Genomic DNA, 22,795 nt, shown 5'->3' on the forward strand with positions numbered 1-22,795 from the left:
ACTTTTCTAGGCAAAGCATGACCTACATTAGATGTCCCAGCACCCTGTCCAGCCAAATCTTAAGTGTCCAGTGTTGGGGAGCATTACTTCCTTTCTACCAGCTTCCTCTTGCACAGGCAAAGAAATTACACACACTCCTGCGCACACACGTGCACTGCCAGCCCACGGACACAGAGGGGGGAACACCACAAGGCGGGGCACGCAGTTTCTACCCCCAGCAGAAAGCCCGGCGACTGCTGCTGGGCCCCGGGAGGCAGGCCGGCGCTTCAGCACCAGGGGCAGCGGACAGCGGCCGCTCGGCCTGGGCCTCCTCCGCCGCAGGGCAGGAGGCCTGGCCACTCCGCCGGCTGGACCGGCAGCACCGCAGGGACACGCGGGGACACCCATCCTGGCACGACAGTAAAGTCACCAGCAGCGGCAATGCGCCAGAAAACCTGCTCAGTTTAGAATCAGTTAGGGTTTTTCCACACATACCCTGGAGAAACAAATTCACTAGCACTGCACCACATCAGTAAGTTTCAAAAGCAAACCCTGCACCACGAAGCTTCATCAAGTACGAGCAAAAGTGGCTAAACAAATTTTCTAACAGACGTTCGCTTGGAATAGAAAGTTCTCAAACCCAGGCTGCTTGGTCTGTGCTTTCTAAGCAAACAGAAGAGTAAAACCAGCAGCTCAGAAATAAAGCGGGTACCAGCGGCACATTTCTCTTGCTTTTGGCTTGCTCACTCAATACTGGTTGCTAAGCTATTTATTTTATTTTTTTTTTTTAAGCTCAAAACTACTCACTGCCAGATAGATTAATGAAAACACACACTTGCACTACTTACAACATTCTTCATTTATATTTCTTGATACACCAGTACTGTTTCTTTCAAATATTTCTTTTAAAGGAATTCCATTCCCAGGTTTGAAAGTAAAGAGAGACAGGGGGAGGGGAGGAACAGAAAGAAGCTAAGTGTAATTATCAATTTTTTCAGTGGATTGCAGGAAAGAGGCACCGAGAGACTTGCATATCCTCTGGGACTTGTAGCAAAGACAGCATGTCTAGCTCAGCATAGAGATGTGAGGCATCAGGTGACCTGAAGGTACCTTGTTCTTAACTGGTTTACCTATTTATAACTACATGACATAATATTACCTGTGACAGCACAAGTCAGCACAGGGTTATTTCAGCAGTCAACTATATACAACCTCTTTTTATTTACACCTTACACACAGCGATGCACATTCCATTTTCACACTCAGTTCTTTAGAAACTTGGCATCTGGCACTGTCTTCCAACCCATGCCCTGAAATGACACTCAACTTACCTACGGCTTGGTAATTTTTAAGAAATCATGATGTGAAAGAAATAATGACCCACCACACGATGTAATCAACTGCTCCATCAATGGTAAAACCTAACTGCATATTAGCCATTACCAAGGGTGTAATTACAGCAGGGATAATGGGAGGGGGACAGGAATCAGCTCCATCCCCAAACAGAGGATAGAACATATCTCTGTCAGCTGAAAGGGGGAAGGATAGATGGGGGAGACTGCAGCACAGCAAGCAACAACTCTGAGGCAGCTCTTTTCCCTTCACAGCTGGCAGTGAGCTAACAGGCTCAGCATCAAAGGCTGTTACACAGTTGGGTCATTTTGTGCACTGCTGCTCGGACATGAGGGAGGCTGCAATAGAGCTTCCTGGCCACAGATTCTCCCTCTCACACACACACACATGAACAGAGGAAGTCTGGTTTGGCGCACAGAACCAACATAAAGAACTTTCTTTTCCTTTGTTTTTGAGAGGAAGTAAACTCTGATGTAGTTTACTGTTGACAGAGCCCATAAGGAAAGGTCAGGGAAGGACAGAAAACCACAGGCCTATTAAGAAAGAAACAGGATAGTCAACCATGTGCAGGATGAACTGAAGGGGACAGCTAAATCTCAAGGGAACCATGAGGAAGAGGTGGCAGAGAGGAAGGAGCAGTAGTGGAGAAGGGGGGTGGAAAGGTCAGGTAGAGACTTACAGGAGGCTTATCCCAATACCAGGCAGGAGAAGGTGAAAGTAGGGAGCTGGAGGTGTGTTGGTAGAAAGCATTGGGATGTACACCCATGGAGAGTCACAAAAAGTGATGCTGAGGCAACAGGGGACCTCATGAGAGAGAAAAAGTGGACAACACAGGTGCAAGTTTCTTGCGCATTTGTGGCACAAACCCATCAGGTAAGAAGGCAAAGAGCGAGAGGGCAAAAGACTCGCAAAACGCTAAGGGCAGCATCTCCAAGAAGGATGTCAAAGGAACCTGGTGGGGAAGGACAGATCAGGAGTCTCACGGGGAAGTGGTAGCCCGCTCTGCGGGCTGACGGGATGGAGCGTTAGGAGACAGGTGGCTTTGATGGCCCAAATAGCGAAGGGAAGTGGGTGCCAGCGGGGTAAGGGGAGGCCGGGGAAGTGCAAAGAAGCGGGCACCAGTAGAGGGCCGGGCGGTGGGGCCCGGTGAGCCCGCCAGAGCTGGCGGGGGAGGAGGCCGCTGCGCCGGGGGCGGCCCCTTTCCTCCTGCCCCTCTGCCGCGGGGCAGCCGCCACCGGTCCGCGGGAGGCGGTGAGTGAGGCGGGCAGCTCCCCCCGCGCTGTGCCGGGCCGTGCCGGGCCATCCCTCACCTGTGTCGAGGTTGAAGGAGATGCGGGCCTCAGCGAGGTAGGGGGTGTCGCTCTTGGAGCGGACGCGGCGGATGGGTCTGCGGTCGATGTCCTCCTCAGAAGATGCCGCCATTAATGTGGGCACGGTGAGCAGCGTGGCCCGGCGAGCTGGCAAGGGCGAGCGGCCGTGTGGAGTGGCCGGGCGAGGAGAGGGCAGGCGGGGAGGTACGAGGGAGAGAGGCGGGGGAGGGGAGGATGGGGAAGGAGAGAGGGAAAGGGAGAAAGGAGCGCAGGGAGGGAGAGAGACAGGGAAAACCCGTCAAGGATCTCCGGACGGGAGCGGCCGCGGCCGCCCTGCCCGCTGCCCCTGACCCTCCCCACCGGCAGCACCTCCGCCGGCCGAGCCCCAGGGGCCGCTCGCCTCAGGGCGGCGACCTTCGCTCCGGGGAGTCGGAGCAGTGTCTCCCCGCCCACAGCCCAGGGGAGGCTAGGGGCTGGGTCGCGGCTGAGGGGTCACCCCCACTCCGGCTGAGGTGGTTTCACGCCCCCAGGGCAGGTTCCCAGCTGAGGTGACAGCTGCCCCCACCAAGCACCGTGGCCCGGTTGAGATGCTACATGCCACCAGCATGGCCTGGCTGGCGGAGATGGCACCTCCCGCCGCCGTCTTGGGCACTCTGAAACGCTCTCTTCTAGGCTAGGAGACAGAAAACTGAAAGCGCGGCTGGATTGAGACATGGTGGAAAGTCCGACGGCTAATTCCTTCACTTCCTCCTTGTCTTCCCTTGGGCAAACCCATTAAGTAAACCACAATGGTTCGCCAGGCCAAGCACCTTAAAATGCCTGGCGGAGTGAGGGACCTACACTCAGTGTTTAACACTGGCCATCATTTAGAGCTTGGGTATACACAAGTTATTCTGGCAGGTCTTTGAGAAAAAAGAAACCAACATGACAATATGAAAATATCAGTGAATCCATTCTCCAGCTGCAAAGTGGGAACAACGTTTTGTTCCTTCTGCCCTGTTCTGTCTTCTCTATTTAGTAATCAGCAATTTATGTAGAAGTTCTGCCTCTGTGGCTGTGGGCTGCCTGCCATGTTAGGGCACAAGTTTCAGTTGGGACTTCTAGATGTTGGTGTAATACAAATAATTGAAAATGCTATTAAAGAAAAAAAAGAAGTGTAGCACAAAAGTGCTACACAAAGTGAGAGTTAAACAATTAAAGTGTGTGCCAGGGAGCGTGTTGGTTCATCCCATTTAACCCAGATTTTTTAAAGAAAACCCAGTCTGCTTAAAGTCACTAAGTTGTCAGTACTTCCAAAATCTATTGTTTTGGTCAACCTCAGTGAGAAAAATGACCAGGGAATGCCAGGGCTCAGTAACTCTGAAGGCAATGATAGTAGCATTAGCTGATCTGAATTTTGGGTGACAGCTGTGTTAGTCTTTCCTGTAGAATAAAGAGTTTCTGTCACACTTTTGCAAATTGAACCTGTAGAGGGTTTGGGGTGTGCTGAATGTTCTTCCATGGTCATGATATTGGGTTCAGCTGGTCTGCTGTTAGTTCTAATCCCTTCATGACTGTTCACAAGAACTTCCATGGTTTTGGGTGCCAGGAGTGGACAAGTTACATTTTTATCTTGTTTGCAAACCCATTCTCTTTTGCTCTGACCTCACAGACTCACCCTAGCTAAAAGAGGGGAAAATAGTACTTGCAGGAGAATCTTGGAAAAGATCCCTGTTCATACACATGCAGGTGCTTGTAGTTAGACAGCAGTGACATCCTTGGATTTCTGGTGAACCATCATGCTACTTGAGAAGGAGGTACCATCTGGTCCATCTGCATCTCAAAAAAAAGTCTTTAATTAACATCATGTGGTGTTTGGGGTGGTCTTACCATTATCAAGGTTGAAGCAGATCCTAGCTTCTTCCAAGTAGGGAGTGTCACTCTTAGACCGAAGTCTTCTGATGGGTCTCCGGTCTATGTCATCCTCAGAAGATGCTGTCATCAGAGTGGGCACGGTGAGAAGAGTTGCCCGACGAGCTGGTAAAAAAGAACAAACGAGGAGGAGGATAGCAGGAGAAAGGAGAAATGGGAAAAGGGAGGAAGAGGGAGTAAAAAAAAAAAAAAATATGAGAAAAAAGGAAGACAGAAAATCACTCAGTGGAAAAGAGGCTCTGTAGCAGGTGCAAGAGGCTGTTTGCTTAAGGTCACTGCCTCAGGTGCTGCAGAACTTAAGGGCTGTGCTGAATGATATGAAAAAGAGAAAAGATTTCTATGTTGTATGCCCCAAAGACACAGGTTATAGCTCAGTTCCTGCCACAGACTGCTAGTTTTGCCACTTGAACCACTCTTTTCAGAGCTTCTCAATAGCTGCAGTCTTTTTCTGAATACTGTTTTTGAGGCTGTGATGCCAGAATAATGGAAGTATTTGTTTGGTTGATTTGCAGAAATTGATGGAAGCTGTGCTTGGGACATGTGATGTGGTGCCTACAGCAACTATTCCAAAACTCAGTTTCTTGTTATCTTGATTTGGGTATTCAAAATTAACAACTACTTTTGCTCTTGATCACTTTATGTCGTAGTTTCTTAGCTGTGGAACAGGGAGAATCACTATTTTCTTTCAGCAGGGATTCCATGAAAAGATAAATTTATTAATATTTGTAAAGTATTCATATATTTTAATTAAATGACGATGAAAAGCCCATGAGGAAATTAAGATTTCTATCTTCTGTACCGGGTTTAAATGGCTTGGGCAATGCCTTCAAGGAGGAGAACACAAAATATTTAATAGTGGCTCATTAAGTAATACTGCCCACTCCATGCATTGATAAAGCAAATGGTAGGATAGTGAAAAATTTGTGTCATCATATAACTAGAAACCATACTATAATACATATGTGTAAGGCGACTGAATTAATGTTGCAGAGGCCACCTTCATTCTGCCGTTGCCTAAGTATTTAGCACTTGAACTTAAGCCTCAGTAACTTCCCTCTAATGTAGGTGGGTTTTATGGGAAATGCAATTATGAGTGACTGTTGAATGCTTTGGGTACTGAGCCTATAAATGACAAATCACAAACAGAGGAGCCTCCATAAATACATCCACCTTAATTCTCCCTCTGAGTAGAAAAAGATTGTCACAAATGCTAGATGGATCTGGCTGATCACTGAAAGCATGAGCACAGTGCAAAAGTACCTGCTCATTGTATTTCTTTCCCCTCCACCTCATATATAGCTGGAAAAAGGATTTCAGCTTGAAAGCCCGTCCTTACGCTTAATGCTATTAACATTAACTTTCACATGGGAACCTGTAAGAGCCTAAACCCTGGGTGTTTCTTGCTCTTTGGACATTATCTGGCTTAAAAGTCTTTATCTTAGAGATTCTGCAAACTCTACACTTCCAATAACTAATTATGAACTATATTTTCCTGCTGGGACTGGAGAGCATGACTGATAATGAGTAAGAGCATATTCTGCAGCCTGATAACTGTGATTCTTTCTTTTAAGAGTTTTTTAGAGTTACAAATTATACCTGTCAATCAGAAGCCTTCAGCGTTAGGTAAGATAGCATATAATTAGTATGAGTTAGCAAAGCTGTCATATCTATTTTTCAATTTGCAGCTTTATGCAGTTTACTAAACAAGCAAATCTGTGCTGCTGGAGGTAGCAGTTATTTCTGGTCTAACTTACTTGTTTCCTGGTTTTAAATAGATTCCTTTCAAGTTTTTGCTCATTTCTAACCTAGCATTTGAATTTGAAGTAAAAAGAGAGGGCAAGCATTGAAATTGATCTAATGGGGTCAACTATTCAGATTAAGCTAAAGTAAACACTGCAACTAGACTGTAAATTATTACTCCCTTGTAATATGGATGTACAGTAATGAAGATAGAATGGAAAATTTCTGCTATGGAGAATTTTGTGTACTGCATCATCAAATTTACACTTAAGGAATTTTCATCTGTATACGAAGTCAGGATTGTAAAAAACATCTCATAAAACAACCATGTATAAGATTTGGTTTTTAAAACTGGAATGATCTAGGTGTAGTTGAAGTCAGTGAAAGTGCACCCATGTATTTCAGGGTTGTCTGGATCACAGCACGTGAGTCTATTTGAAAAAAAATTCAACACCAAATTTCATATACATTTATAGTTAACAGAGAACAAGTGAGATTTTCTGTGTAATTGTTTATAAATAATTTTTACCTTTTGGGTCAAAATATTGGGATCTGGCTTATATTCGTTTTGACTAGAAGGAGGTGGATGGTGAAAAATGTTTCCTGGAGTAATCATTATATATTACTTTGACAATCATGATTATCTCTCCTTTATGGGTATTACTGAAAGGAGTTGTCAAGAATGACTGGAAATTTGAAGTAAACATTGGAAAAAACTCAGAGAAAGCTAGTAAGTATTAAAATGGTTTGCAAAAAAACCTAAGATTGAGTCTTACGCAGGCACAGAACTGGAAAGTATCACTGATCATGTTCTGGTATACATACAGTGATGATGAATATTTATGTATGCGATAAATTTACCTCTTTTCTTAACTGTAATCTATAGCACTCCTTATTACAAGGATGATTTACCAAATATTTCTTAGCAAAGCTGTCAACAGTTGCCCAATGTGACTACTGGGTCCACTCCAGGTAACCCAGCAGTATCGCTGTTTTGAACTGCTCTCCACAAAGCAGCTCAGTCTTTAGGATGCATTTTTAGGAGACGGCTTTTCAGAAAAATGTGAAAGTGTCCTCCTGAAGGTCATGAAGCAAAGGAAGGACATTATGATACACATTAAGGGGCCCCCTTACACTGGAAATGGATTTGAGACCAGTGTCCAAAAACTCCTTTTCAGCAGAGACTCTAACAGGATATGGAAAACGAATCAGTCATTTTGGTTAAATTCTTTCATTCTCTTTGCATTGTTCCTCATAGTGTTGCCCCACAATTGGCACGTTGTGTCAACTTCTTGCCTGTGGTTTGTTAGAAGGGAAAAGGTTTCTTATGCAGAAAACATACCTTAAAAATAGAAATGCTGTAATGAATGTAATGACACCTTAGAACCAATTGTATAAAATCTGACATTTGTTGTCTCAAAATATTGTCAGTTACTGAAGTACAATGCAACTATACGTTTGTGAGAAGGGAATGTGAAATATGTAAATTATTGCATTCCATGGTCAGAGACATTTTCAAAGTACAATTTCAATATATTTAGTTAAAACTACAGGTCACCCAGGTTTTGAATGACATTTGAATTTACTGAAAAGATGGAGGCACTTTGCAAAGAATTTTTGATGGTTTCAAATTTTTCTGTTAAAATACATTTCCACATATTTTAATAAAAATACTACTACTAATTCTTGTTTGCCAAGAACTAGCTTTATGTTTTGAAGAGTTACAGTATCGATTTTCTTTTAAGACTTGTATTGTTTAGAAAAATTTTGGACATTTTAAAGTTGGAAAAAAATCCAAGGTAAAAAGCTATCCTCATAAAAATTAGAGAAAACATGAAATATTAATATATATTTTTTTAATCCACTTCTAAGAATTGACTTTTATTAAATTGTTTTTAAAATATCTCATTGGTGACACAGATATCCTGCTCATTTTTGGCTCAATAAGGTCTTCATCCAGCAACCCTTATTTAAACAGCAGATTCTTACCTCAAAATGCAAAATCGTTTGAGACCTGATGATTTTAGTCTTAGTACAAGAGAAGTGCTGAAATGTTTCTGTTGGAGATGTCCACACCTAGGTGCATCGCAACAGGTCTATTTCTGAAGCATATTATCACAAGGAACTTCAGGTAACATGGAAATAACTATAAAGGAATCTGGTTTACATCAGAAATCTTTAAGGCTTTTTTTTTTTTTTTTTTTTAGTAAAATCTCATTTCTCAGAGCAAATTTTGAACAATTCTGCAGAATATTTATGAAAATATTTTAGTTGCAGTGCTGCTATTGCTGATTAATTAGGATACTTTCTTGATACTTTTTTTTTTTGGTAGAGAAAAATATGAGCTTCTTACTCAGTTCTCCTTCATGCTTTGTAGAAAGGGCTCACCATGTAGATAACACACACAGAAATGTATTTTTGGCTGCATGTAAACTTTAAAAATGCTAGTTTGGGTACAGTTTGATGCGCTTACAACATGATATTCCAGCTATGCTAAAAAGAAAAAACGTTAGATTGCAAATATTCTTCTGTAAAGGCAGACCAATTAATGGGTTCAAATGGATGTTTACCTGGAAAATAATCTTTTGGTGGGATTTAATGTGACTTCACTTTTGTCTTATTTTAAATGCAACTGATAAAGAACACCATTTGAAGGATCAGAGATGGAAAATGAGGCACGGCAGGCAGGAGGGGAAGAGAGCAGAACATGTGCAAGCACTGGAGAGGACATAATTTGTCATTTATGAAGAATGATTGTGTCTCCCAGATAAACAGAGAAGCACATGCGTATGGATTGCTCCACGTCTGTAAAGCAAAGCTGTTGAGATCTTTGACACCGCTTTGATAGACACCAGTAATCTGAAAGAAAGTACTTGGATGCATAGTATTCAAACACAGGCCTGAGGGTTGCAAACAATAGTATGCATGCGAAAGGATATCCACTTTCACACTCATGCTCGTTATGCTGGTTTATGGTACTTGGATAGATGTCTGCAATATGCCTAAGTAGCATTTTTTGCTACATTTTAAAGGAAACATGCTTGTTCCTCTGCTGTTGTGTCCAAAAGCATAGGTTTCAGAAAGCAGACTATTAAAAATAAAAAAATAAATCAGCTAAATCATTGTGAAATAGGGGCAAGAGGAGGCTTAGTTATTTAAAATTAATTTTTAGTAGAAAAAAAAAATAGATCTAGTTTTCAGAATGTAATCTTTCAAGTGTGATCCATGCATAGATTTTCTGAAATTTTTTATATTTAGGGGTATAGAGGACTGGATCTGAAATATCCTAGTTTTATTCAGATATGCCATGGAGAATTAGAAGATGATTTTTTCTCCTGACTTGTATTTGGCTGACTGGATATTGAAATAAATGAACAAAAAGTAGCTGAAGTACAGTTACTGCAGCTCATCATGAGCTATTTTTATGCAGTTGGTGAAGCTAGGCTGCCTGACTGCAAAGCCAGAGACTCTGATCCTGGCACTCAGTTGCCTGTTCCTGAATTCTCAATACTGGGGATATGCCAGAGTAGGAGGTGGGAAGGGGTGCGTGTGGGGGAGAGTTTAAAAAAGATGAGGCAAGATTGATGTTAAAAGGTTACTTCATGGGATTTAAGGGGAGAGAAATTGCATCAGAAGTGCACATTTGCTGCTACTAATTCTTCTGTTATTAGCCTAAGAATTAGTGACATCACATGAATAAAAAAAAACAAACCCTGCAAAATAACATAACTTTGAAAATATGTTAATCTACAGGGTGATTAATCATAAAATTGGTGGAGTGTCCTAATGTTACTTTAGCCAAGGACAATCTTCAGTGGAATCTTTCTGGATTAGGATCTGGGGATACCGCAGCAATACACTTTTGTAAAATGCTGGACATTCAATATGCAAAAGCAGAAGGGAAGTAGTCAGCAGTGATTAAAGTCAAACATCTAGAATGATTCAGCAGTGTGGGAATTAAAATAAATGAGCAAAAGTGAAGTACAGTGAAATAACTGTATTTTGAAGACAGAGTGCAAGAGGAAAATGTGGAATTAAAACTGTACCTGGGAGTATTTTATTAAACCTTGAAAGCTGATCAAGAAGAAGGATTTGCAGAAATCTTTTGAATAATTATCCCCTATCTGTCTATACAGTCTTATGCATCTGTTACCCTTGACTCTATGTGCTCTATTTTTATTTTCATATTTTTTCTACTTAACATTTTTTATTCACTCCTTACATTCATCAAGTAGATTGCAGGACTGTTGCAACCAGTAAGAGCACATCTAATGTAAATGGATCTGTAAATTATTTATAGATACAAAAGATAGTTTAAGATAAACCTTCAAAAGAGTTTTGTTCAGTTATTTAAATAAGCACAGTGTATCCTGCCAAATGGACTAGCAAGCATTTCAAGGTATGGAGGAGCCTCTTGTAAATACACAATTAATGCAGTTAACTTTAAGCTGCTGTGCCCTCCTGGTGCAAAAGGAGACAAGACTGGAGAAATGGATGCATACATCTCCAGTATTTTTATCCTTGAGGCAGAAGTCACCCTAGAGCAGAACCCAGAGTATGAGCAGCGACCAGATGGTCTGACTCTAGTGCAAAGGTAGACACATGCAGCCGCAAACGGTATCCTGGCTGCACAATGTTCAGCCTGTCCTGTCAGGCTGTGGTGTGGGGTTGCTAAAGGTACCAAGAGAGGGTGTGAGTCTTAGGACAGCTTCCATCAATCAAACTCATGGCTGCAGAAAAGTGCTATGCTCAGTCTGCGATGGGGAACTCCCCTGTTACGATGATACTAAAGCCTTCATCCTGCCTACTGGGCAGAAGTCCTTCTTCACTCTTAGTTTGTCCAGGGGGCTTCACGCCCTTGTATATAATGGAAGAGAAGGGTTCCTCATTTCTTAATCCTGATCAAGCCTAGGTGAGAGCTAGGTATCAACAGCCATGGCCCTACTTGTGGTCCCTGCACACAGTGCAGTTGGATATGCTCAAGGCAGGCTCCCTGACATGGCACAGCTGTTGGAGACAATGGCTTAAGAATGCCTGATCAGCTTTAGAGCTGTTTGAGAAAGTGGCAAGAAGCCTCAACAGCTGCCTCCTTCCTTCCTTTTGGGAGCTATGTTTGCACTGTGGCTGTTGCCCACCTGCTGAGCAAGGCTGTGCCTGGCTACGTTCCTCACTGATCTGCGTCCAAACTGCTGACTTGGATGTCCTGCTTGGCCTCATACCTGTCTCGTCACCATGGTCTTGTCCAACAATCTGAACTCTTGGCTGAACCTGGTGACTGTCACCAGACCTGACCTGCTTGCATGCTGCAGTGTTTTACCTCTCATAGGCAAGACCACTGCTTCTGCCCTTCTTGCTGACTCTTGGCTCACTTTCCATTAAGGAGCAGCTTGCTTCTGCTGCTCCTCAGTACCAGCCTTCTCAGCTCTGTCAAATATGAGGTCTTTCTTTCCATGCCCCAAAGCATAACTTCTTTCAAGTAGAACTTCAAGATCAAAGCTGACCTGTCTCCAAAGCAGGCTACATCCATGGGATGGGACCTGCACATTTACAGCCTTAGATTACAGCTTGACCTATTTGGGGGAAGTTACTCCCTTTCCTGAATTAGGTCTCATCTCTCAACACGTGAGTCCTCTGTGCAAACAAATGCCATTAGCATAGGCATCTTTCATTCAAGTTAGCTGTCTAGGCTTTCATAATCAGTAGAGAAAATAAGGCAGGATTTATATTATCCCAAGGAAGATGTCTAAGATTAGGTGAACCCTGCTCTTAAAATGACTTTCTTTCCACTGATACATGCCAGACTAGTGAGAAGTCTTACGTGGAAACATCTTCACTGAGAACACCTAAGGAATACGCGAGTCAAATCCTGTTCCAAGTCCCACTGTATGCATTCAGACCTCATGGCTGAAAGCTATGGTAGATTTGGATGTAGAATACATGTATATCCAAGAATAACTAGCATCTTCCACACACTTCAAAGGGAAGAGACTTTTGATAAGTGAAGTACATCTCCATGCCTAGATTTCAGATTCAGACTTTCCTAGGGAAAGGGCCTGAGCCCAGGGGATCACAGTCCCTTCTTTCCTGCTTCTGACTTGCAGATGCGTCAGTAGGCATTGAGCACTTGGCAAGGACACCCCCTATTTCCTAGATCCCAACATACAGTCACAGAAAGACAGTCAGGGAGAACTGCAGAGTTCAGGATATTTCTGGCTTGTTTCTGAAGACTAAAGCCAGCTGGCTTCATTTACAAAGTTTTTTAAATCTAGATAATCCTACTGCCAGATCCAGCTTTTGTGACTTTTCCATCCCTCCTGCTTCACTTTCCTTGGAGGAAACAGGCAACAGCTGTTTGAATAGGAGATGCAGCCTGAATGGCCAAACATCCTCTGTACTGTGTTCAGCCCACGGGAGTAAGGTGATGGCTGCTTCTGCAGAAGGAGAAGATGGGAGAGGAGGCAGCTGATTAAGCTAACACCTCTCTCCTCCTACCCTACAGCAGAAAAGGCAGTTCTGCAGCTTTCTGCAGGAGTAGGGATGAGGTGTGGGTGTTAGTGCAGGCAGGAAGAGATTGAGAACTGGTTAGTTGCTGGGGACCAAAACCCTGTTTCAGTCCGTTTGCTGAGGTCAGTGTCCTGCATTCAACTACATGAGACATGTTGTCGTCTGGGATTTGATAACATCTGCTAACAATGCCATCACAGCTCTGACGTCCTTCCCAACATTTTACGGTCCTATTCCTTCCCTTTTCCTCCACCCACAAGGAGTGGGTACAGATAAGAATGAGTGCTTTACAACTGCCATTTGTAACATTGTCATATCATTAATGTGAAAACATTGGAAAGGATTTTTTTTTTCTTGATTTGTAGGATCAAAGGATTAGAAAGCAGAAATCTTCAAATCTCACAGAAAGAGTAAGTGGGTGATAAACCCCCATTTTACAGTCTGTAAACAGAGTATTTTCTAATGCAGTAGCTAATAATATAATTAAAGTAATAATAATAATAATACATATAAGATGCTCTAATGCTGTTTCTAATTAAATGGCAGAACACTAGTCTTCTTTCACTCATTCCTGTCATAATGCAGTTTTAATGCATATACACATGCTGTTTGATAGCATGACTTGCTAAGAGCATCATGTTATTATATAAAGATCAAACAGTTACTTGTGATCCCATTCGGAAGATCTGGGGTAATGCTTTCTTGCAGACCTTCTATTCAGTTCCAAACCAGCTACTTGAGCTGTGCTGTTTGTGGTGGATGGGTGCCTCACATTCAGTGCATTTTTTGTTTGGTTTTTGGGTTGTGTTTTTTTTTCCCCAGAAACTTATAGCTAACACAGCTTAACTGTAATAAGGCGGATAAGGAAAGAAATATGTTATTTTTGCCCATGTTTCGAGAAATCATGCCATAATCTCATATAGAAATGCCTGTTCTTTGGAAGACAGCCTTGAAGTTTGGCACAATGTACAAGGACAACAGGAGTTATCAGAGCTGTGCAGGCAGTAACAATTCACATTCAGTAGGGTTTAGTTCCTTCTTGTGCATGGGGGTAAGATAGCTCAGAGAAAGGGGATGCTACCATCAAGAAGTCTGGGGCTAAGGATGGTGATAAAGGCAGTTGCTACAGGAAAACCTGATGATGAAACTCTTCCAGAGATTTATAATTTATCCTGCTGAAGCCATCTCTGTCACCTCAGAGGTGCTCAGTGCTACCTCAGACAGTGAAAGCCTCCTGAAAGCTGTCCACCTCTCTCTGCACAGGCCACACTTCTTCTGGCACACCTATTGCTAGCAGGGTTGTCCATCCATCCTTCCACTCCAGCATCTCTCCTGTTGCCAGGGGGCTGCTGTGTTGCACCATTTGACAATGTAGAGCAGAAGTGTTGTCACTTCTGTGCTTAGAACAATTTCCCTGCTTGTTGGAAAGCAGCTGACCTCAAAAACAGACAAAGACAGAGTTTGGGGGAGAGGTCTCACAAGCATGTGTGGCGAGAGATGTAAAGGACAGGAGCTAGGGAAAATTCAGCAAAAGGAGCAAAAAGAAAGGTGAAAAGTGGAAGTAGGCAGAGCATAAGTGCAGCCTGGCTCTTATGTCAATGTATTGTTTCCACTTGTGGAAGTAATTAGGGTTTAGGAGCCTTTGTACTATGCTGTGGTGCACAGTGGAAGCATGTCATTGGCATCTTTCCTGAAACATTCACAAGCAGTGGGACAAAAAAATCCCCAGGTCACAGTGTTGGTTCCTACTTGTTTTGGCCAAGGGATAGAAACCCACATGACAGATCTAAAGGTCAACCCCCTGCTGATGACTTTTGTATCAAAGAATATAGTTCTGCATGGTGGATTTTCCCCCCTCATTTTGCATTTTAAAAAGGCAAAATAATTGCATTGAAACACAAAATCAAGCAGGTGCTAAGGTTAAAATTTCAGTCATGCGTCTAACCAATCAGTACAAGCATTTCTATATGTACTAAAAATGCCATTTCTCCAAATATGGGGGTTTTTCAATTGCCTTCTTGGAAATGCTTACAGTGAAGGTTGTGTATACAACCCTATTAGTCACTTTGTGTACATTACTGTAATAGACTTTCATTGCAGGAATACATACTCCTTCTGTAGTTCCCTCTGTACCCTGTAGTTCACAGGGATGCTGTCAATATATTGCTATAGCTTGTAAAACAGTAAGTTGCAGATTCATTAATTTTAGTTTCTATAAAAGAGAAGGTTTGTTCTCAAGGGATATTGAGGAACTTAATATTATTTCTGTAGCAACCCTCAAGTGTCTATTGCTTTTCAGAGATGGAGAAAAAGCCAGCAAAATCAGTTAGTGCCCCAGCCGTTCCCCCCCCCCCCCCCCCCGATTTTGATGTGCTTAGCATTTGCCTCTGTTGTTCAATGCAGGAGGCTGTGCTGTGACAAGAAAGCTTTTCTGTGACTTGTACAGATGAAAATCTACCACAAGTGGGACAGCAGCTGGGCAATGTAGTGTGTGTCAGGCAGCAGCACCTCTGCTGAGCCAAGGCGGTACTGACCCCCATGGTGGTACCTCCCTGGGTGGAGCAGGTATTGCTCTGGGAGAATGGCCTCCACAAGAAAGGCAGAACTCTATTGGCTGGACTTTGAATTTCATCAGCAAGTGATGAAATTAATAAATGAAAAAAAGCTGGATTACATTTCCAGAGAACAGGCAGTATGTATTAACAAAAAAGGCTGGTAGAGCTACTTGGTTCTCAGTTTTCTTCCATTTAATACTGTGTTTAAAGCTTAACGAACAAAAAACCCTTCTCTCTGAAGTTGCAAATTTTATCCAGAAATAGAACTGGTGAGAAAAACATGAACTGACTTTACCAAAAATATCATCTGTGTCGTGAACAAGTCTCAACTACATTAAAGCAAAGAAGCTTGATTACTTTTTCCCTCTCTCACACTGCTGCTGCTTGGAGTGGGGGGGATTTCACAGGGAAGGATGCAAACCAGTGAGAGCCTGCTGGTTACATACAGCATGCTGGACTGCCTCAGAATTTCCCAAACCAATTCCTGCAGTGCTGACTAACACCACATTATGATCCTGACAGCAGCAATAAGCAAGGAAGAAGGGGAAGGACACCACATGTTTACATATCTAGCAGCAGGCCATTGCTGTCCCCTCTGACTTGTCCATTTCGACTCTGCAACAGCATATTCTGGATCTTGGCAGTTCCTTTTCTTCCTGCTGCACACCCAACAGCTTTCACACCTTTCCTTAATCTCTGAGAGTGCAGATCAACCCTATCATTACTCCTGTAATTCATTTCACAACTCATACATTTTTAATGCCTTTCCCTGTGGCTTTTGTACACTTTGGTAGGTCAGCCACAAGGACTGGCCCTTGTCTGGCCTTATACATCTTAACTGTACAGTTAAAATAGTAATTTTCTGAATCAGTACCAGAGTTTCTTACCTTGAGCTCCTTGACTGTAAAACAGTCTCTGAGCAGACTCGACATCCAAAAAGTAGTCCATTTTGAAGGAACTTTATATCTTTATACACTACTCCGGTATGGCTGATCAGTCAGATTCCTGGGAAAGATTACAGAGATGTTAGACAGAAAAAAGCTAGTGAGTTTCTTTGTGGAAAGAATTGTGTAGGCAGTCACTGAAGTACTTCATTTGGCATATTAGGGTCAAATAATTTTCAAATCACTATTCATAGAACTTCATAGGTGTCCTTTTCTATTTTAGGGTGTTTGCTTTAAATCCTTGTCTGAAAACATTAAAGGCAAGTCCTACTGCAGTTATTAGCACGATTCCTAGTTCCACCACCTTTATGCTAGCCACAGTCTCAATTTCATATACTACGTACTTAGATTCACCTGCCTGTTACATTCGTTCTTAGAAAGACGATCAGAAAAGCTTGGGGCAGGGAACTCCTTTAGCCAGATTCAGAGCTGGCACCTCCTGAGTAAGCACTACTGTAAAAAAATACATTAAATATAGCATCTGTGCTGCTTATTCCTTTCTAGTGCACTGCTTTGGCATATACAGTATTCTGGATATTTTATTCCATCTAAATGACCAGAAGCCAACCTTGCCTTCCCTCTCCCCTTGTATCGACCAGAAGTAGCAACAGAACATCCCACCATCCATTTTAAAAAATGTGATAAGAGCAATCATTAAGAAATGTTAGGCTACTCCTAACACAGCTTCTTAGCTAAGGTTTATATGTTTGGCATTCTTCTGAAACTCAGATCTGCCTAGATCCTAGAATACAACTGTTCAAGGTGCACACTGAGTCAGGTTTGCCTCTGCCGGACAGAGTTCCCAGGATTATGCACACTATCATGACCCTTCTCCAGTCTTCTTACTACCTTCTGCATTTTATTCTACTGTGAATAACTTGCAGAAAACACACAATCTTGTTCTCTCATCCACACCTCAGTTAGCTACAGTATATAATCATAAGCATACAAACAGCTCTGCACAACATTTATTTTAAGACAGACATACAAAAATACCTCTAGTCCTTTTCCGTGCAAACCTAGCAGAAAGGTTTGGGGCAGGAATCTGACCCTTGCTTCAAGTAATTCTTTTAATTACATTGGCAAAAATCAGAAAATCAGGGTTCCAAATCTTCCCCTTTTCCCTTCAATTCAGTTTTCATCGATCAAAATGCAGTCCTTCCTAAAATTCAGAAGCTTGTCCTGGTAAAAAAACTTTCAAAATTCCTCAGCATTCACTTTACTGTAGCACTCCCAAACCAGAAACGATACTTACTTCAGAGTAGTGAGAACTGCCTGGCAGCGGTGTAAGCTCCAGTAGTTGCAAGGAGGGTTTCTTTGATCTTACTAAATGTCCCCAGTGTAAGCAAACAATTTTGATTGTTTGATTGGAACTCTGATGAATAATGCATAACGTCAACTGGACTTCCTTTATCAGATAAAAATGGCCAGGAGATGTTGTTACTTAGCAACAGGAGGTGACACTATGATCATCTCCCCTACTCCCCCTCACCCTTCATCCTGAAAAATTAAGCCCCTGGTTTTAATTCGATAAAAACTTTCCCAAGAAAAAAAAAATCTACATAATTTCCCTAACAATTTGTTTTTCACTCTGATCTTCCTTGTTGTATCTCATATTCTGATATTTTTTTCTTTCATAATGATTAACCATAACATTATATTTTGTCTAATAATTTGCTTTCAGTAAGTAAAATCTACCTTCTCTACCATTTACCAGAAGAGTAATGAGATTATTAAATGTTTTGCTATGCACATGATGCAAATAACATCTTGAAGAGATTCATGTCTTATCTGGTACTGCTTGTTGAACCAGGCAGACAGAGAAAGCAACACACAAAATGTTCCAGTGATGCTATGAAATATACAGATTATCTAGAAACCTTTCCTATTACAGAATTCCTACTTTAAGTAATTAATTCATTCTTGAAGGAGCTCTAACATCTGATACAAGCATTCTCAAGGAATCACTGCGTTTCTGCTTAAGATTCAGCATTTTACAAAATACACGATGTAGGGTTTTTTTCAGGAATTACACACTGATAAAAAGCCAAAGCACTGTGAAAGATCTTAAAAATAAATAAATAAAAATCAGATGCAGGATATAAGTACTTACCAGTGTTACTGACCTCTTTCCATCCTACTGTCATGGAATAAGACTAAGTAAATGCAACCCAGTCTGTGAGCCAGAATGAACAGCTTCTAATTTTCACTTCAACCTCGAAATCAAGAGTACTGAATAGAGAAAGGTGACGGATCTGCTGTTTTATATTATGATGAAATGAAAGCTCTTAGCACAGATCTGAGTAGAACTGGCTTTTTTTTTTATATACTACATTAGCTTGCTAATTTGAGGAAAGTGAAAGGCTTTGTTTTACTGTCTTTTATCTGTTCTCTTTGCTACCCCCACAATTTAATTTGCATTTAAAATTGTTCTTATGTCTCCACTGCACTCCAAGGTATGGAGCGTTTTCTAATCACGATGAATGTTCAGTGGTATTTGTGTAATGCCACTTTTATTCTGAGCCAGAAACATGGTGAGTAATTATAATTGCCAGCTATTTTCTAGAATGAAATACAGAGTGGTTGCCTGATGCAGTTTCTGTTTTTTTCCTCCATTTAGCTGTACATTGCAACAAACTAGTCAGTCAAAGCATCAGTAAAAACATAAATCAAATAGCATAGTGTCATGGCATGATAGCTTAAACATGCATAGCCATAGATCATGAAAGCAGAACATGTTTTTACTGAGATCTTTTCAATTATAATTTGCTTTTCCCATATCAGAAATGGGATTGCATGATTAATAAACTGAAATATAGCACAGTTGTTTTTTGGTGGCTTCCGGTTCATCTAGTTTAGCATTATTGAAGCTGCACAGTGTTTGGAATCCTGATGAAGGCAGGCACTAGGGGCTAACAAGGGCCATGCTATCAAGTTGCGCAGGCATCCCTCACAAGAGGGCCAGGACCCCGTTTCTTCCAGCAGGTCTTAGTGTAGTGATTTTGGAAGTGGATGAGAAATTGAAGAAGGCAGTGATAAAGTGATGCTTTGATAAATTTGGACCAGGAAGTTCTGGCCAAGTTGAGTGTCAGAAAGTAATCAAGCTTCGTCTTCCCATATTTGCCAATACTCTGCTTAAAAGATCATGTGTAAATGTCTTCTGAAATCCATTGCCACCAAATGTTACTGGTGTTCAAAACTGTGGATTCTGAAAGGTTAGATTTTCATTCCAGTATAAGAAAACTATATATCAACTAGCAAAGGTGGGTTTTCTGGCTTTTAAGAAGAAACACAAGAAGATATACCCTCAGAGTACATTTTGTTTTTTTAGTACACTTTAGAAAGTAAGAATCTCTGTGGGCAGATTACTCCATGGGTTTCCTCTCTTAAGATTTCTTAAATGATTCTTCAAAGCACCCAGACAGTATCAAAGATAAGGGTGAGCTATATGAACTACAGGTAGAATCTGGTATGGCAGTTCCTATATTGGCACCCCACTAAATATGGTTGTATTAAGTAGGCGTCTCAGTGCCACCTAAGTTGTGGATCTGGCTTATGCAAAATGTGTTCCTATTTTGAGAGGTGTGACAAACATTTTCATTCCTAAACAGAAATTAAAGCAAAACCAAACAACAAGAACACTGCAAGCCACTTTCTTTGCATCTTGGAGAATTACTAGCACCTTCCCTTTTTGCATTTTGGAGAGTTTGTATTTGCTGTGATGACTACTGAATAATAGGTCCCTCCAAGCTGGTTCCATTTTCTATGGACCAGGGGCCATATGCCTGTTTAGCCAAGCTGACTTTCTTCAACAGAAAGCCAGAAAAAAAAAAAAAAAAAAAAAAAAAGACTGGCAATACAGAGATGCAGAAGGAAAAATGGAAGTCAGGAACACTCTACCTCTCTTGCTCCAAAGATCGTATCTGCTTCTTCGCAAGCAGTATGGAATATGGCTTTTAAAATACAACCTTGCATGCTGGAGAGTGGTTTATAACACCTGTCCTTCAGCCTTTGGTGTGTCCTTCTGATTCTCTTTGCCATCACCCTTTCAATCTGCATCGTCATCTTCCACTGTGACTGAGAAGTGCAGTATTGAAATCACTAGTAGCCTCTCTACTGACCATTCCAAAATTATCCATCTAGATACTTTCATCCATCTCAGGGGTTTACAGTTCATTTTGAATTATAATGCAGTTTGACAGCTGCTAAGAGCTCTCTCTGGCTAGGGGATACTTAACAACAAGGAAGATAACAATGCATGTATATTTATATGCTTCTGTGGCATTCATCACCATGAGGGAAATCCTTGCCTGCTGGTTACAAAGTCTTTAGGACAGGATTGTGGACTCAGATTTGAGCTGCAGTCCTGAAAGAGCTCTACCCTTAGAAAAGGAAATCCATTACCTCCAGCTGAAAAGCCTACATGTCTAGAAAAATGTTCAGGTAAAACAGATCTGGTTTGAGTTAGGTATGATCCCCAGAGGAGGCTTCCAAAGAACAGCAGAGCATCTCAGGGGGCAGGACAGGGAAGAACAACAGTAGCTCGAGGCAGGAACTGTACTCTACAGCTCTCTGAATGCTTCCTTGTGCTGTGTCAGAAGCCAAACTTGCAAAACTTCTGCTTTTGATTGGACCTCTTATCAACACAGATCCCTGCTCAAGGTAACAGGTGCAATGGTTTTATAACATACACAGATACCTACAGAGGTCTAGACTGAACTCTGTGAGCCAGACCACAAAACCAACTTACTAACCTCTGCTAAAGAAATACTTGGAATAAAGCTGTCACACTTTGGAGAAATCTGAAGCCATCTGAAGCCAGTTCTTCACCATGAGCTTAAGTAACCTCCTGCAGCACATCTGACTTTCCCCCCCCCCAAAAAAAAAGGCAAAAAACCAAAACCAAAAAACCCACCAAAACCAACAAGCAACAACCCAAAACCCTCAAGGGGAAAACAATTGAACACTTGGCATTTAAAAGGTGCGAGTAGCCTTCCGGTTTTCTAAGTCAGATGCATGTAGGCATAGGGTTGGGTTTTCTCCCCTATCCTGAACTCTCTATTGAGAACATAACTGCTACTGTAATGACTCAGAGCCTTGGAGAAAAAAGTCTGCTGCTGACAAACACTAATATTAACCTGAAAGAAAGTGGGAGAGAGAATGTAATATGTGACTGAAGAAGTGTAGGCAAGGTGATTATTACAGAGAGTTGCTTCCTGCGGTATACAGTCAGAATAAAGAAAGAATATAAAAGTTTAAGCCCCTAAGCTATGAAAAATGTTGTTTTTTTTTAAATTATAATTATCAGTCTTGTGCTTAGATATATTAAAAAGAGAGGATTGCTAGCAAAATTAGGACACAAATATGTTCTCTATTTCTTGTTTGTAATGCAAGACAAATATTATGATGTACACAACATACAATAAAACACCAAAATATTCAACTGAGGACTACAGATGCTTTACCATGATAGAGACTATACTGATGCTTTCAGAAGTTTCTACAAATTTTGTAGAACTCTATCCTGGAGTCAATTGGAATTTTAAGAATGTTATCCAGAACAAGAGAAACTTCCAGTGCAGAATTATTTATTCTCTATGCTTCTGCCATAAACATTATCGATACCAGAATCACTGAAGAGACCATAAAGGTAGCTCTGGCTCTTGAAATAAGTGGAAGGTTTAGTCTGTCCTTTCATAGCATCAGGGTCACATTCCTGTTACTTAGCTCCGAAGCAAGAACTGCATGGACTCCAGTGTAGAAGAGATGAGCTTGAAAAGAGGCAGCTTCAACATCCTGTCTCACGAACAAGAAGTTCAAGAAGTTGCTAGTTGAGGAAATATTAGAAGTGCTGTCATTGAGAACAAAGGTTATCTACCCTGCATAGTAAAAGTCTATTCTAAGATGATATATGGCAGTTTGATACGCCTTCATTTGAGGGAGGAGAGGTTGAAGTCATAATTATACTGTAAACACATTAGAGATGAGAGATCTGGGGGGAAGCACGTATGTTAAAGCCTCATCCTTCAGTCCTTATACAGGCAGAAATTCTTCTGCATTAATTGACCTTCGTCATCTTCCTTAATTACACGACTAGATATATTTTATTTTTCTGTAACGAACTCCACAGGAATGGAAGAAGAGGAACTTTCCCTAATTCATTCCCACGGATGACTTGGTGGAAGGAGAAAAAACACAGAGCTATCTGTGGCAGAGGAAGTGGATGAAACTAGCAAAATAGAACTTTTGGGTAAGCCTTCCTCCACCACCCAACAAGTATGCAGCAGTCATGGAGGTGGAGGCATCCCTTCCAGCTTCCTACTCAATTTTCAAGGATTTCTGGCAAAGGAACTTAAAAAAATATTCAAAGGAACTGGAAGCAATGACAGACAACAAAATCATCTGTCCTTTGTACCTTCCTGGGACTGAGCAGTGATCAGAACTTGAGCTATCCCATACACAAAGAATAGTGTGACTGGCCAAAGATGTAAAAGGGAAT

The 22,795-nt window shown here is 41.7% G+C and overlaps 1 protein-coding gene across 4 annotated transcripts in view; it reads right to left on the reverse strand.

The window, feature by feature from the left end:
• The window catches only part of PHACTR1 (phosphatase and actin regulator 1), a 318,474-nt gene extending 299,881 nt beyond the window's left edge, over positions 1-18,593 (reverse strand). Inside the window, exons 1-4 of one of the 4 annotated variants that reach the window (XM_057424312.1) lie at positions 18,423-18,593; positions 16,240-16,357; positions 4,512-4,658; positions 2,643-2,789 (exon numbers count right to left, since the gene is read on the reverse strand). In XM_057424312.1, coding sequence (XP_057280295.1) covers positions 2,643-2,789; positions 4,512-4,658; positions 16,240-16,300 — 355 coding nt within the window. In that variant the 5' untranslated portion in view covers positions 16,301-16,357; positions 18,423-18,593. Of the gene's footprint in view, positions 1-2,642; positions 2,790-4,511; positions 4,659-16,239; positions 16,358-17,551; positions 17,717-18,409 lie in introns of those variants that run through there. The other 3 variants (XM_057424310.1, XM_057424311.1, XM_057424315.1) reach the window with 3 other exon arrangements.
• Between the last annotated feature and the right edge of the window lie 4,202 nt (positions 18,594-22,795).

The sequence above is a fragment of the Pezoporus wallicus genome, unplaced genomic scaffold (genome assembly GCF_028554395.1).
Source record: "Pezoporus wallicus isolate ANWC-B61680 ecotype Strahan unplaced genomic scaffold, APGP_CSIRO_Pwel_v1 contig_5485, whole genome shotgun sequence".
NCBI classification, from domain to species: Eukaryota; Metazoa; Chordata; class Aves; order Psittaciformes; family Psittacidae; genus Pezoporus; species Pezoporus wallicus.